Source organism: Filicampus tigris, chromosome 15, assembly GCF_054856515.1.
Source record: "Filicampus tigris isolate MCC_2025a chromosome 15, RoL_Ftig_1.0, whole genome shotgun sequence".
Classification (NCBI taxonomy): Eukaryota; Metazoa; Chordata; class Actinopteri; order Syngnathiformes; family Syngnathidae; genus Filicampus; species Filicampus tigris.
The window spans coordinates 2,925,948-2,942,970 of record NC_141231.1 but is presented as its reverse complement, the minus strand read 5'-3'; the positions used below and the strand labels follow the sequence as shown (position 1 = coordinate 2,942,970).

Below are 17,023 nucleotides of genomic sequence, written 5' to 3'. Positions count from 1 at the left end.
TGTGCTGTGCGTTTATGGGGAGTGTTAAAGGTCAGCAGCTCTTTTTCTTCATTTTTTACTCTATCTCAGCATTTGATGTTGTCTATTCCCTTCATCCAACTGCACTCTCTATTATACGTGTACAGCTCTACACAGACATACGATTGATGGTGCATATTGGCACTTTTATCACGTGGCTACTGTTTTTTGATGCTACAAAATACGTATGGTGAAAAATATGATTGCTAGAACAGAAAATGGAAATCTTTTACAATTATTCGGAGTGATGGAACATCTTAATTATTATATATAAGATCCTTTGGGTCTCTAATAGGGATGAAACGAAGCCTCGAGTAATTCGAGTAATTGTATATATATATATATATATATATATATATATATATATATATATATATATATGGTTGCAACTTTGTAACAATAGGTAGAGGCAGGTTCCAGGCAAACAAAATCTCCAACCCAAACAAAAACAAAAAAAGCTGTCATTTCAAAACCAATCAAAAGTGTCACCAAATTCAGATTTCCCATTTGCCCTTTGCAATTTTTGCAATTTTAAACATGCACAATCAATCGAAGCACTGGAATCAGATCCACTGTAATTTGGTAAATTTACACAACTTTATTTCCTTTTGGTCATTTAGATCTTATACAGTATTTGGTAGGTGACAAATGTTTAAGCCTTGAATGAAGGCTGCACACTCTGACTGCTGTTATTTCATACATGTCTTGCAAATGTGGAGCACTGTGTTACCCTCTGTACTGTACATGTGAATGGAGGATGACTTAAAGAGTCTCTGTTTTAGCTCCTCTGTCTTTGTGTGCATTTGCTTGGGCTTCAGTATAATCTAAACATCGGGTCATAGGTTCACACTCACAGGAAATCATCAGCTGATTGTCTTCCAAAACCCTGTTCCTTGTCTAAATTGGGTTTTATTTGTACAAAGCTTTACTTTGAATATTTAAGAACTACTATCCATGAAAGCTATCAATTTTTCAGTGTAGTATTATTTATGTGACATTTATGTGAATAAACAACAAACATTTTTTTTTATCCTGAAAGATAAAAGAAAGCTAGCGACAAATGTGACCATTTGTTTTCTTTTTGTTATTTATAGCTTATAGCAAGAATTTGCGTCGTTGTACTGCTGGGTAAGAGATAGTGAATCCAGGTCAGCTGGCAATCGGACACATCAGAGACAATATGAGTCCGCATTTTGTCCAGTCGATAACGAGCTATGGGTCAATACCTGCAATCAAAAAGTAACTCTTCTCTTTAGAATTTTTTTTTATTGGAGCTATTAGTTCCATCAAAGTGGACACTATATGAGGGTGACAGGAGACCAAACAAGGTTTTATAGCGTGACTCAGTATGAAAGTTGAAGGTTAATGTTATACACACTGTGTATTAAATAGAGAAAGAGTACATTTGGCCTTTTATTTGAATCTTGTGCATGTAAAATTAAAAGAAGAACTGGATTTAAATCATCATTTTAACAAGCAAATAATAGTAATAGTAACATTACGATATTTAACTTATTAACTGCTATTGACACATTTACTTGTCTTTTCACAGTCCAGCCATTCAATCCCAAGAACCTATTTATATTTGTTTCAAATTTTTTCAAATGTTAGGGTAAAAGAAGGTCTGAAAATGCCTGGCAGTGAATGAGTTATAAGAGCTCCCAGGTGTCAAAAAAACATACCGTTATATCAAAATGGAAAACTCACCTGTCATACCTGCATTTTTTATTTTTTTAATATACTCCGCACTAAGTTCCCAGTGAGAGCACTTATTAAAAGTTCATAAGTAAAATGCTATTATTAAAAATAGAACCTCTAAAAATGTTCAATTGTTGAAAATATTTGTTACATAAAAATGTCCATTTGTTTGAGTCTTCAGTCTTGTCTCGAGATGCAAAAAAGAAAAATGGAAACTCAAACCTTTGTCATATTGTGTCAATTGGTGATAACCAATGTTGCCTCTAATTTTCCATGCGTCTGAGCATTCATCCAAACTCCCTGAGCCTTGGACCACCTTCCTTGGCCCACGGTGAGCAACATCAGAAATGCACATGGCGGCCAGACCAGTATCACACCTGCCCAAAACCTGACATCATAAGTTACATGATGAATGTATTTTAAAAAAATCAAACAACATTTCCATCAAAATAGAAATAGAACACTGAATAGATATTTGTGACACGAATAAGATCAGCCCTAGGTTACCTTTATTTTAGCACCTTTTAACCATAATTAATTAAGTCTCAATACAATCTGGATAAATATGGTCCCTCAACGCCCACTCATAAATAATGGAAAACATGTCACGTAATAAAATACAAACATTTCAAGTCACCTGACCTCTGAAACACACAAAAGACCCTCATTTAAGGGGCTTGTAAACTACGCCCATGTTTGGACTTCCTAAATGGAGCGGTCGGCGAGTCGCCTGCAGTGTCTTGTCAGTGGTGTGTGTTTAAATGTGTGCATCGAACTGTAGTAGAACAGCTGAGTGTGCAATCTCGGTCACCTTACTGAAACTGAGGGAAGTGGGAACGGTGTGGTGTTCGGTTTGTAGAATAAACAGCGATGGAAATAAAGGAATGGGTGTAGAAATGCAACGTGTATGTGTAGTCCACGCCAGCGTCACCGTGTGTGCTGAGATGATCAGAACTGTGCACACTTGCTCACGCACGCATCTTAGATAGAATATTGGTGCTAGCTTCACCCAGAGCAATTTTCTGGATCTAGTTTTAAACGCTGTGTTTCACAAGATGGAGAGATGCATCCGGCTTTTATGCGGTTGCTGATCGATTTTTAACTTTGTAATGTTTGTTTATCTCTTCCCCTAACACTTCCAATTCCATCGATTCAAACTTTAATTTGCCCTTGTGATGCTGCTCCAAATGTTCCATGGTGAAAACCATCAGCGCTACCTAAAGCAAAACAATTTGTTCAATACAGCCGTCTCAACCACTTTTACACCTGTTGCCAACAGTGTCCGCAAAGATCTTAATAGATCACATCTCTTTGAATAAACATACACATTTGCAACCACTATTTGGGATCAGGTGTTGACGTAGAGCTGCAGCCATCAAATATTTTGGTATTCGGTTATCCTACTGAAAATTCGATCAAATAATCAGGTATTTGGATCAAATAAAAAATATTTATTTTTACTACAATCATGAATACAGAAGAAAAAATAACTCAGTTTATGTAATAATGAGCGACCAATTGCTTTCCATTTCTAGATACAATCTATAACTTTTTTTTTTTTTTTTTTTTTACTTAAAGTCAACCCAAACATATTTTTTTCAGGAATATGTTCCCAGCAGGCCCACTAGTTGAAACAATTCATTCTGATAAATATTGCGTTTGTGAAATAAGAGTTAATGCAACCCTTTTTAGCAATCTCCGGGGGTGGCCATTTTGACACTGGTGTCGACTGAAAATGACATCACAGTTGCTCAGTGCTCAGGTAACGACCTGTTTTCCGAAGCTGAGCCATGATTGGTCGTTAACAGAGCCCTGAGCAATTGTGATGTCATTTTCAGTCGACAATGTATGTTTCAAATTGTAGTGAATAAACCCACTACTGAAACTGTAAGGGAAGTGAGAATGGGGTTGGTTTGTAGATTAAACCGGGGACTGAGAGTAGAAATGTAATGTGTGTGAGTGGTCGGCGCCAGCGTCACCGTGTGCGCTGGGAGGGTGAGAGCGGTGCGCAATTGCTCACATGCGCAGCTTAGAGGGAGCATTGCATAGACGATTACATAGACGTGAAAAATGGGCTTAGTGCTTAGTTCGACTATTTTTTTAAGTTTCCCGTCCATCGTTTTTTTGCCTACAAAATGGGCGTCCATCATAGACGAATAGGTGGACCGGTTCGTCACCTCTTTTTGAATTACTTTCGCACTTTAAATACAGAGGTGATTGTTCCGTCTATCTGACGGTCAGGTCAGTTTATCCGTCAATGACGGACGCCCGTTTTGCTGACGGTTGACGGATGACAGAATTTTTTTTTTAAATAGGCAGATTAAGCATAGACGGAAACCCCATTATTTAGTCCGTCATACATTTTTCGCGATGAGGCTTCGATGGTCGCGGCGAGAGCGAGGAGGAATATAGTGAGTTGTTGTTGCTTGGGGGACAGATTTGAGTGAGGGATCACGCTGTCAAAGCAAGCAGGCAGGCAGCAGGAGAGTAAAAGTTTTGTCGGACTCTCCGACGGACGCCCGTTTAAAAATAGAGGTGGACCGGCCTATAGGCGGGTACGATTTTTTTTCCCCCTGCAAATAAAAGGCCAATGATGGACGACGGAAGGGATGATGAATAATTTTTTCAATTTTTTGTAAAAAAAAAAAAATGCCCGGCCCTGTTTAAATAAGTCTTTTATCAAATATGTGAAACGTCGGCTAGGAAAATAGCAGGGAAGACAATTGGCCATTCATTTCTTTGCTGGAAGGACAGGTTTGGCATAAAAACTACACTCTTAGAATGCTGTGTTAATACTTGCCTGTCATACAATTACACACGCACACACAAACACACACACACACATAGATGGAGGCTTTTAAACCAAGCCACTCAGAATTGAACATTTCAATAGCTTAATCTGACACATAATTACCAAGCGATCATAGAAGATTGAGAGGTTTGAAGTGTCGCTTTCGCCACTGTTTTTGGTTTCTTTCAGCAGGTGTGCAGACATGGACATGATTACTATTGTGTTGGTGATTTTCAACACATGAACTGATATTTCTCGGTGTTTTTCGTTAGTTCTTTCACAACCCCAGTGGTTCATTTCAACCTTTTTTATTGATTGAACATCCATCAATGCCATCGTGAAGCTACCTTTTATGTAATGTCTTTATAAGGGTTGCTTAAAATACAACACCACATCGGCAACAATAAAAGAATATTGACAAAAATTGATACAGATTGAATAACCAGCAGGAACTGACATGAGTAAAAATGTCATCCAATGTGTTTAGTTGGGCAAGAATGGGAACGATGGACTGTTAAGCTGAATTTTCCCAAGATATTTTGTGTATGCAGAATACATTCATTTCCTCGCTTTCATTCTCTGCTGACCTCCATTTAACAGACTGACTGGTTTTCTACTTTGTTTCGTCACAGTACCAGTGATGTGTGTTGTTCTGTTGCTGAAAGATATTATGTAGCAAGTAAAATTCAACTTTGCCCACAGATACACAGGTATTTTTCAGAAATGTATATGTCGTGAGCTCTGGAAGTTAAAAAAGACTGTTGTCCAACTGCAACAAATATTTTGAAAAATCTTTATGCTAGAAAAGACTTGTTTTTTTGCCTCTCAAGCATAAAAGAGCTGCCCCAGCAGATTTGATCACAGATTCTGACACCACCATGCCTGCCAGTAGATCCACTGCATGTTTAAATACGCTTGATGCTGAGCATGGTGGACAACATGAATTATATTGTAAATGTGACCTAAAGTGGAGGGATGCGAGTGAAAGTTTTGTTGGACTCGCCAATAGAAGGGAATCGGCCTATAGACGGGTACTATTTTTTCCCCCCAGAAAAAAAGGCACGCTGCAGACGGATGACAAATAACGGACGCTCAATTTTTAGTAAAATGTCCAACTCTGATATATATATATATATACACAAACACACGCACACACACCCTGTATTTTCTGGAGTATAAGCCACACCTTTAGAGGCAAGCCGCACCCACACTATTTTTTTTAAATAATGAAAAAAAAAGATATATAAGCTGCACCTTTATATAAGTCGCACCTATCTATGTTTACAAATTTGATTTTAACTGCATTTACAGAACGATTTTGAACTGTAAATGTACATGTATGTACCTGAACAGATTCTTTCCTAACAGTGCCTTTTAACATGGCAGGAACTTTGCTGATTAAAATGGTTCATTGATGCTAAGCTTGCGTTCAGCAGCACGGTTTCCTTCCTTGATAGCAAGATAGATGGCTTTCAACTTAAAACTCGCATCAACGTCTTCGTATGGGTTCCATGATGAAGGGGCGAGGATTTGAAATTAACTGTTTGTAATTTGTCGTCCGTGTTCATTTGCTAAAGAAAAAGTAGCGTATTCTTCTTTGCATCATTTTTTTTTCTTAGTTTTGATTTTAATTCCGGTCATAGCGCCCCTAGCGGCGGAAGAAAAATCCACAGAATAGCCGCACCATTATATAAACCGCTTGGTTGAAAACCGAGGAAAAAAGTAGCGGCTTATAGCCTGGAACATGCGGTATATATACTTAAAGTTTGTCTTAGGTTATGAAGTATGGAGGATCATTCTACCTTTTTGAGGCATGAGGCGAGCCCCCTAGCCCCCTGCAGCAAGCTGCCAAGTATTGGCCCTGCATGACCCAGCAGTTATGCTATGAGCTGAGTAACTAACTACCTATCTCCTATCCTACACTATTACTATGATGACCATTCAGGTAATCATTGTCCACCCACCATATTTGTGTTGCCCTCAGTGTAGTGTAGTGCATTAATATCGGAAGGACATGTGAGTCTGGTGGGGATAATGCGGAAAGGCTACCGGGGATAAGGCGGAAGGCTACCGGGGATAAGGCGGAAATGCTACAGGGAATTGGGGAACTGCAGCCTGTGCTCCAAAAGCATGTACTGTGCGTGGTGCATTAAAAACAGTGAGAAATAGATAGGGTGGACCAGAGGGGTGGACATGTTAATTTTCCTCAGACACAACAGACACTGGAGACAAAAGGTTTTTAGAGACACCACTCAGGCCGATGAAAAAATGTTTAGGTGGACGAATGGCCGAAATACATTGAAAAATGCGAAATGTTAACAATATCTGTGTCCATATGGACATTGACATAAAAGGGTGTGGCTAACTTATTGTTGTACTGTATAATTGTGCTCATGTGTATACTTGCGAGTGCTAAGGTTCTAAGTGGTTTGACAGACAGGATAAGCCTGTTCACTCATATACAGGTGAACCTCCGTTTAACCCATTAAAGCCTGAAGCCCCTCGTGAGACATCTCTCTAAAACCTACGGTCGTCTTTGGAGTCACCCTTGAAAACCTGACATTTTCGCCACTTACAAAATAATGAATATCTCAGCCCCTGTAGCAGATAGAAACATAATTCCAAAAGAATTTGAGAGCTTAGATGTGGCTTTCACACAGGTCCGAGTTTATTCATCTTTACTGTTTCAATCGAAGATGCAAGTGAAGCACTATTTTTAATTTTGAAAATCGACTCGTAATTACCATCCTCTATTCTTTTACAAAGACATCAAAATCGTCATTGTCTACAAAGATAAATCTTAACCATACATCACGTTTGGATGGTTTTACGGCTTTAAAGTCTCCGAGCGTGTCGTCTATATCACTGCCGTGACTCATAGCAGACCTACCGCGACGGCGTCCGCCATTTCTCCTCGAAAAAATTCTGAGTATGCTCCGACAACTTACGACACATGTATATTGTGATGCATTTCATTGGCTAAGAGACCGAGAATTGGATTAAAAAAAGAAAATGACGTATACGTTCTCCGGCTTGAAAGGGAGAAACACGCAACAGCGCTCCCGGCTTTAGTGGTAGAAACACAGTTATGCACTCCCGTCCTTAATGAGTTAACAGCCTAACAGTGGGAGGGGTTGTACGTTTAAGCCATTTGTCTGTTAAATTGAATCACTTTTTTGCAGCCTAGAAACAGCCAATACAGTACAGAGCTATTTTAAACAAATGAAAATATTTCAGATGTTTTCACCTTACCTTTAAACATTGCTGTGATGTCAAAGCGCTTTGGAAAACACTTTTGTTAAACATCTGTGTTTTACATTCAAGTAGGGTCATTATAGAATTGTCAAGCTTAACAAATGGAGGCCTAAGATTTTGCATAGTACTCTCCTAATGACAGTTTGTGTCAGGCCCACAGTCATACAGCATTCTTTTTTTTTTCTCTTCTCTTTTTCAGGTGTATGAGCAGGACGACCTTTCGGAGCAGATGGCTAGTTTAGAGGGGCTGATGAAGCAGCTAAATGCCATTACCGGTTCAGCCTTCTAAACCCTCCATTTTCAGCCCTCAGCCCCAGAGCAGGAACCCTTCTTCAAGCTTTGATGTCCTGTCAGCGTGTCCACAAACAGCTGCAGCATCTGAGTGTGAAGATGCCACTGGGGAATCTGACCTTCCGTTTGTACTGGATTAAACCACATCAGACATCATCTACTCCAGGAACAAGACAATGGTGGAGGGGCTTCCTCATTGGGTTCAAACTCCCTTTGACCTTTCAACCTAAAACTACAAAACTAGGAAAACCCAATGCCTGGGGGGAAGGATTATCACAGAAAAAGAAGACAATTCTAAGATCTTTACTCTTTCTCTTCTTTGTGGTATTTATTAACTCCTCATTATTCTCCTCCGCTGAGTTCTCTGCAACTCAGTTACTGTGACTGTACCTCAATTATTTTTCATGATTGCCCTTGGGAGCATTTTCCTTTTTTTTCCCTACTATTTCAAACACACCTTCATACTCAGCATTTAGGTAATGTGAGTATGTTTTGCCACACAGAACATTCTGTGTGAAATAGACATTCTTTTTCAAGTTTCATCCAAACAAAGCTTTTTGGGGATTTTATTTTTCCTGTTGGAAGTCCTCTGACATTTTTTGGCCTTTTCCATATGTCTTGGTTTCATCTGAACAAACCCCTTCCAACTGTGTTTCACTATTTTTTTTTTTTTTTTTTTAAATACTGGAACTCTGGCTGGACATAAGACTCTTTTGAGTCTGGCTTTGTTTGTTTGTGCCGAAAGATGTCGCTGAAGCATCTAATGACTATCATCTATCACTGCTCTTGACCAAGCCTTCTGTCCCGCAAGATCAGATAAACTCTGTAAACGGGATTGACCGGATTGTCGTTGCCAAAAAAGGAAAGCTCATGGCAGCCTTCCTTTAAAATTCAAGGCTGGCATTTTCACTGACAGTTTTGTACTGGCCGTTGCTGAAACAGAATAAGACCATCAGGATGGAAGAAATTGTACGATACTTGGTGTTTGTCTCACTTTGGACAAATACAAGTATGTCAGTTGAATGTTATGTGGTGATTGGGCCTAAGGTTTATTCCAAACAGTAGTCATGCGTGTGAATATGATGGCTGTTTATTTTTTTAACTTAATTTTCAGTACATATTTAGTGGGAGTCTTCGTAATGAGTTCCTATTTATTTTGAATGACATTAACAAACATTGTATCACGTTCGGTCTTGAGTGCCCACGTGATCACAACTTCAACTTGAGTTCACCTCAGAGGGGGCCATGTTTTTATACAAAATCAGAAGAAAAAAAATAATAAAATAGGAGTACAGACATGAAATATTGGATATTTCACAGTGTATCTTTCACAGTTTCTGTTGTTTTGGACACCTTCCCACAGCTTCTTAGTCACAACGCGGCATGAAAATGAATAGTACAAACAAGATAATAAGGACAATTGTTTTATTTGAATGCAATTAGTTGCTGTTCCAATCTGCGGTATTTTGGATTCAGTATGACCTTTATTACATAAGGTCAGCCAGGAAAGGAGAGCAGAGCGCATCCAACCTTTAGGTCCTTTAAACTGTTTTGTATTGACAGCAGAAAGGAAATGTGTCCAATTAAATGGGTCATTAGCAGAGGCTGGCTTTTTGTTTAGTGTTGCCACTGAAAAGATTCATTGAAGGTCTACAAGAAAAGCAGCGGGAGCGAGTTTTTGCAGCAATCTTTCAAATTCTGCCATTTTTCAAATTATCAAATAATCTTTTAGGAGAACATTTGTTTGGAGCTCGAGTGTGTGATGAAGCAACTTGAGAAGGGGAATACGTTTTTTAGGTGCAGATATTCAGGAAGGAAAAAAAAATGCTCTTTCAGCGTAAAATGACTAGTCATTCATTAATCAAGCGAGGTGAAGAAAACAAGCCACCAGTATGCTCCATATTTGACTGTGTCACCCTATTCTCCATATTGTAATTTACAGACCTTTATCTCAGTGTGATGAAAAAGGAGAATCCTGTGGGAGACTGAGCGCGCTCAGGCAGAGGAGCCGCATTGATATTCAGAGGTGGCTTGCAAGTGTGAGCAGGGCACCGAGGAACGAGGCGGCGAATTCATTATAAAGACGTTGCAAACATTATGATTCAAGCTCACGCTCACTGGGCCGTTACGGCGTCAGGGAAAAGTCCCAGGGACGGAGGCGATAGAAAGGTAACATCTCTGCAGAATGGATGTGGGGATGAAAGGTTGCAAAGGGCAGGCATGCAGGCAGTGTGGGGATCAAACTCATCAACCTGCTCTGAGAGATGAATCCACTGTGAGCTAAGCGCTTACATCCCCCTCCCCCCCAAGTCATGCTCCTCCTCCTCTTCAGTCTGGCAGCAGCGCAGGAAAATAATATTTTAACAACAACAAAAAATATTCACCTAGTCAAAAAAGTTTGCCTGAAGCCAACAAATCACTATTGCCATACTTCATGAACAAAAGACACTGTGGAATGTGTCAGCTCTTCCAGGTACAAGATGCTCAAGCTTAATATGTTCAAGATCTGATCGTACACTTGCTTCCTTTGACCTGACTGACTGCAACATTAAAAGCAGATGGATTTTTTTTTTTTTTTAGAGCATTGGATCCATGTGCCCCTGAGACTGTTGTACTTTCACTACAGCAATCTTTTTTTTTATATACATTGTTATTAGATTAAACCTAGATTCCTAACGTGTGTATTAATACAAAAACTAGTGTGACAGCTCTACTAAAATATACCAGATATTGAACCTTGTGTCAAAAGTTTTACTTTAACCTTATTGATTGCTTATTTGCATCAGAATGAAGATTTTAAAAAATGTGAGCTTGCATAACCCACAAGCAGCAGCATGCAAAGTTCACCTGATTCTGGAGCATTTCAATGAGTACATTTGTGTTGTTTTTAATGAGTCAAAAATGTTGGGGTTTTTTTCAGTTTATTCGATTTTGTTGAAATGGAAGTTACAGATGCAGATTTTGCAGCAAATACAAGAGGATCATCTCTTACCTTTGAAGCACAGCACAAAAGGAACATACTTTAGGCTATATTTTTGACAACAATAGAACCCGCAGACTGAATGACTGTAAAGTCTCTTAGATACCTTTCATTGAAATGAACATGAAAAGTCCAAAAGAATGAGATTTAAAGCTGACAGGACAGTTAAGTATTAGGAAAGCCCCAGTAAATTTTTGAAGTTTTAACTGATCAGAAAAAAAATTGACAGTAGTTATAGTGATGGCAGACATAAAACTTTTTTAAAAAATGTAACAAAGAAAAATGTCCCTGAAGGTGTATGAAAAGAATCATACTTTTTCAGTTGTTGCTGGCATTGAACTCCTGTCTGTTTCATAATATGAAGGCTTCCCTTTATCATTCAGATATTAAGATTGACTCTTTTTTTTGTTTCCTGTTTGTGTATTTGACTGTAGAGATACATGTTGCTGCAGCAGAAGTACATTAAAGGCCGCTGCTGATTATTTTTTTTACTGTGTATAGCTCCACTAGAGTAGCAGTAACTTTTTATAATCAAATTTAATATATTATTGTTATTTGTATCATTTACTTTATTATGAGTGTTCATTAAAATGTTTATTTATAATCATGTGATATTTCTGCAAATGTACATTTTGTTTAGTAAAGAGGAAAGAAATATGCACTTTGGAGTTTTGTTGATTTATGTTTATGGCCTTAAAACTTGTCTAATATTCCAAACACTATTTACTCACAATTTAAAATAGTTTGCCACCAAAGTGGTCCCTTCTGAGGACACACAGTCACCATCATTTTATGTTTTTTTCAGTCTAAACTTTGTAGATTAAGGTTCACATCTATGCAGTTTTTCCTTTATAACAATAAACTAAGTATGATAATGACATAATTTGACCGGTGTGACTCCTTAAGTGATGTTTTGTTGCTCACATTGAATACCTCATCTAATATTTTATACAAAGGGGGAAAAAAGACTGTTTTAAGAGGCAGCAGTACCTTTCCCCCAACATGAGCATGATGTCATCTGCTCTTCACCTTCACTAACTGCAGCAGTAATCCCATAAACACGCGCGTGGGAGGATATATATATATATATATATATATATATATATATATATATATATATATATATATATATATATATATATATATATATATATATATATATATATATATATATATATATATATATATATACACACACACACAACCACACACAACCACACACACACACACAGTATATGTATATTGGGTTTATATTTGTCCTGTGGTGACTGTGTGAAACTCAGAAACGCCACCGAGACCTGCTTGGATGAACTTTCAGGGGTGCTGAGCTCGCAAAGAAAAACTCAATTTCATTTTTTCCTCCTTTGGACTCCTCAAACTAAATTGGAAGACATTGGTTGTTGCAAAGGAGAGAAGTTACAACTTATTATTTTTTTTTTTTTTAAAACATTTACAAAGTCAAGTTGGCCAGAGGTGAATTATGAACGTGGTCTGATTTTGCTGTGCATGCCCCAGAAAAGACAGAATCAGTGCGGTGATGAGCAAGAAGAAAGTAATTGTGTCTGAATAGAAACAGAAAAAAAAAGAATTGGACTCCACTACGGTGAAAGGGCCAAATTAAAACTGCGCTTATCTCCCTTACACACAGACAATTACTTCATTTCATCCAGAACATCAGTGTTCAACAGAGAAGCTGGCAGATGGGCAGCTTTGAGTAAATAGTTTCACTTCATCCTTTTAAAAGTTCAATCACTGAGTCATTAAAACAAAATTAGCTTTGTAACTGCAATATTTTGTGTTTTTCTCCATTTGAATGAACAAGAGATGACATGATGACGTGTTTCAGATCAAATAGAGGGATGTTTCTATCCACAATGTTGTATACAACTGCGGGTTTTGTAATGCACTGTAGAACAGATCCATGGTCCTTTTTATAGAAATGTTATTTCAATGGCGCATTCTTTGTTCAATAAATAAAATTTTGATACAAAAGCAATGCTGATTTTTCATCCCATGTAAGTGAATCCTAATGTAATGACAATATGAGCCAAGCAGAGGTGTGAACTCTGAAAAACATCCATACGTGACCTGGTCAAGTCTTCATACTCAAAATGTTCTGCTCATTGAAAATCAGTGTTGACGTTCAGGATAGCCAATGGCCCAACAAATGAGTTAATGTGCCCCCATGTCCCTGCCCCCTGCAGGGACCTTCTATTTTTGTCATGTATTTGTATGTTTTTCATTGAATCCATTATCAGTGAGATTAAGATAAAAAGAATCAAAACTAAAAGAAACCAATGCTGCTACTTTGTGTACAAACTGCTCATGTCCAAGGAGCTCATGCATCTGATGGCCAAATCAAGTCAAGTCAAATTTATTGAGATAGCCCTTAATCACAAGAAAGTCTCAAAGGGCTTCGGCTTCACATCCCCATAGTTGACAAATATTAACGACATCCTCTGATCTTAAGCAAGGAAAAATAAAAAAAATAAAAAACATCCGGGTAAAAACGAGAAACCTTGAGAAGGGACCACAGATGGAGAATCCCCCTTCTAGGATGATCAGGCGTCAATGGATGCTGAGTGGGCAACATTTAACACGTATGATACGATACAATATTGGTTAAAATAATGTGAAAGTCAATCAAATGAAGTGCTGCAGGAAGACAACTACGGTGAAGTGGGTCCCTGCCCACTTGGTCAGTGCAGAAATGTCCAAAGCAGCGTCTCCGAGGATGTAGTCAGCCTCTGATCTTGTAATGGTCAGTTGCCGTGAAATCCAAACAGAAACCTTGAAGCGAAGCCAAGTGAGCTGACTGCTTTGAACTGAACATTTGGCACTTTGACTGCAGGAATTTGTTCTCCACTCTAAGAAAGGTGTTTTCATGCAACGTAAAATAAAACACAGTTTTTGAGAGACGTAACCCGAAAATGTACAACCAAGTGGAAGGATGCCATTACCTAAAATGCTTCTAAATCCAAGCCATGTGTTGAATTCACACAGTTGATACGTACTGCAAGTGTGCACCCTGGGCTAAACGGCCATGGAATTCCAGTGGAAAGTTGTAGACGCAATGGTGTAAATCTGTCAAATCTGCAAGGTCAAAACTACGTGAAATGCCCAGGGGAAGACAATGAAAAAGGACAGGACCACTGCAAAAAGCTGATTCACTAGACAAGTTAAGCAAAGGGGCAACAAAGAGTGGTTAAAGCCGAGCTACGAGAAGAATTAAATTGGCTCCAACCTTGCCTAAGGATGAAATTTGAAGTAAATTATGACTACGGGATTGGATTGCTGTCTTGGGTAAAAAAAAAAGAACAAGAAGAAGAACAGCAGAAGGCAGAAACCGAAGAAATAACAGATGATGCTGAATAAAGGTAGATAGGTGAGAGACTTTTTGTTGTTGTTGTTGAAGCAAGCCTGTGGTAAAGACGGGGCCACCTAGAGCTCACAGTTGCAATCCTGGATGCAGGGAAAAAGTGCTGATGAAGAACCTGTTGAAAGTACCAACCTGGAAGGTTATAAAGTGCATCTAAATCTGGTTCCATGAGAGTCAAGTTAACATGGCATCGATTGATTCCTGGTGAGGAGAGAAGGGACATCAACAGCGAAACTAAAGATCTGAACGTTATCGGCTACATGCCTGAATGAGGTAAGGAAAATTGAATTTGACACTGTGCTGAGGATTGCAGGGTAGGTACAGACTACAAAAAAATTCAATGGGCAGGATCAGAGCAGTGGTGACACCTGCAGAACTTGTCATGATTAAGGATTAAGTCTTATAGCCCTTCCCAGTCTAAAGTGGAAGCAAGAGGCTAGATGGAGAAAACCTTCAAGGACAAGGAGAGACACCTGGGTCATCTTGTATTAAGAAAATTCATATTGTTGAAGACAAGATTATGAAGGATTTTATCATCTCAACTGTCCAAATTTCAGACTGTCTTCGGAGCCAAAGTCAACAACTGTCCTAGGGATCATCAAAGAATGAGATAAAATCATGACAATGAGATAAAATCTCATTCTTTGATGATCCCTAGGACAGTTTGATGATGCCTCCTGTGAAGGGAAATCTGCTAAGAAGTGTGTTGACTTGATACAGATAAGACCAAGTAGATCTAACAGAAAGAAATAAGAATTAAATAAGAAACACATTGGTGTATAGACAATAAAGAGCAGATTACCTGATTTATTGAAAAGCGACTGGCTGGACTTCATGCTTGAGCCAAGGAATTCTGTCAGATGATAGATACAGTCTTTTATGTGCTGATGAAGATCTTGAAAAAAACAGGACTATGTTCTTGAGAGATATGATCATCTTCAAATTTTGGAGAAGGTGAAGAAAGCAGGTTATTATCCCTTAAACAAAGACAGCAAAGAAAGAGCTGAAGGTTGTGAAATGAGAATGTTACCTTAATTTTGTAGCTATGCCATGGAAGGAATGAAGATGGGTAGTGAAAAGACACCTTGTCAGAATCAGAATCAAGGCAACTAAAAACAAAGCGAGAAGCCGATCAAATGTCTTTTATGGTCTTAATGAGATTTTTAAGGGGCGAAAAATTAATGACCCTGAAAGGTAAAAATGATTCTGTCCACAGTTTGAGGTAGCGTGTTGACGTGACCAAAAGAAGTTGAGCTTCCCATCAGCCGCAGAGAGGGAAAACATACACCACAAAGGGTGAATGTATACAATATCCTATTCACCAGAGCTGGGCAGTCCATCCTGGGGGCGTAACGGCCCGTTCCTCCATCCTGAATCAATGAGGACAGGCCAACAAGTTTTAAAAAAGGGACGGACTAAGCAAGGGCGGAGGTGGATTTTAGTCTGGAGTTTGAATTGTAAATTAGCCAGCTAATGAGCTTTAAATAAACCTCTGCCGTTAGCATCTCTCCCGCGGCGTCATGCACAGACGCTTTTTTTTTAGGAGGACGTAAGGACGGAACCGCCTTATAAGGACGGGGTCGGAGGAGGATGATTATTATGAATAAGGACGGAGGGACGATGCCGGAAGGGTCACCAGGTCGCGGACAGAGGACAGAGGATCAAGAGCCCAGCGCTGTTAAAGAGAGAACACGAACACTGTGGTAAGGAATACTTAGAGAGAGTCCTTAAAGCGGAAGTCAACCCAAACATATTTTTTTCAAGAATATGTTCCTAGCAGGCCCACTAGTTGAAACACGGCATTCTGATTAATTTTGCATTGGTGGAATATAAGTTAAGTAGCAAAATGCACTCGTTTTTAGCCATCTCTGGGGGCGGTCTTCTGCCGACTGAAAATGACATCATAACTGCTCACAGCGACCAATCACGGCTGACCCGTTTTCTGAATCTGAGCCGTGATTGGTCGTTGTGAGCAGTTGTGATGTCATTTTCAGTCGACAGAAGACAAAATGGCCGCCCCCGGAGATGGCTAAAAATTAGTGGATTAACACTTATTCCACAAACGCAATATTTATCAGAATGCCCTGTTTCAACTAGTGGGCTTGCATAGAACATATTCTTGAGAAAAAAAATGTTTGGGTAGGCTTTAAGAGAATATTCTCCATAACAGGGCAGATCATTTCTGACAGAAGAAACTTGATCAGGTCCTCAAAGCTGAGGTCTGAACTACAAACAAGTTGTCTACATATTGATTTTTTTGTCTTTTTCTTTTACATATTTATATTATTTTCTATATTATATTTATATTTATATTTTGTTGTGTTGAATGTTTTGGAGTGATTTTGTGTTTGTAAAATGTCTTACCTTTTATATTTTCAATATTAAGCTGTAAATAGTAGAGTATTTTTTAAATGTTCTTGAATTTCTACACCATTCCAAACCTCCTCCTCCCAAACAACTACACGAAAATAATCAAGCTGTGTTGGCTTGGACCGGCATTTGTACCGTTCATTATCATGGCTTAAAGGCTTGGCTAAATTGACAAGAAATGCACAAGGAGGTTCTGTCTTAATAAGTAGTGCATGTGGAAGATGCAGCTGAACTGTATTGC

At 38.7% G+C, this 17,023-nt stretch overlaps 1 protein-coding gene across 2 annotated transcripts in view; it reads left to right on the top strand.

The window, feature by feature from the left end:
• Window positions 1-12,118, top strand: part of dcc (DCC netrin 1 receptor) — a 368,958-nt gene extending 356,840 nt beyond the window's left edge. For both annotated transcript variants that reach the window (XM_086054077.1, XM_086054076.1), the window contains exon 29: window positions 7,962-12,118. In XM_086054077.1, coding sequence (XP_085910203.1) covers window positions 7,962-8,051 — 90 coding nt within the window. In that variant the 3' untranslated portion in view covers window positions 8,052-12,118. The remainder of the gene's footprint in view (window positions 1-7,961) is intronic.
• The last annotated feature ends 4,905 nt before the right edge of the window (window positions 12,119-17,023 follow it).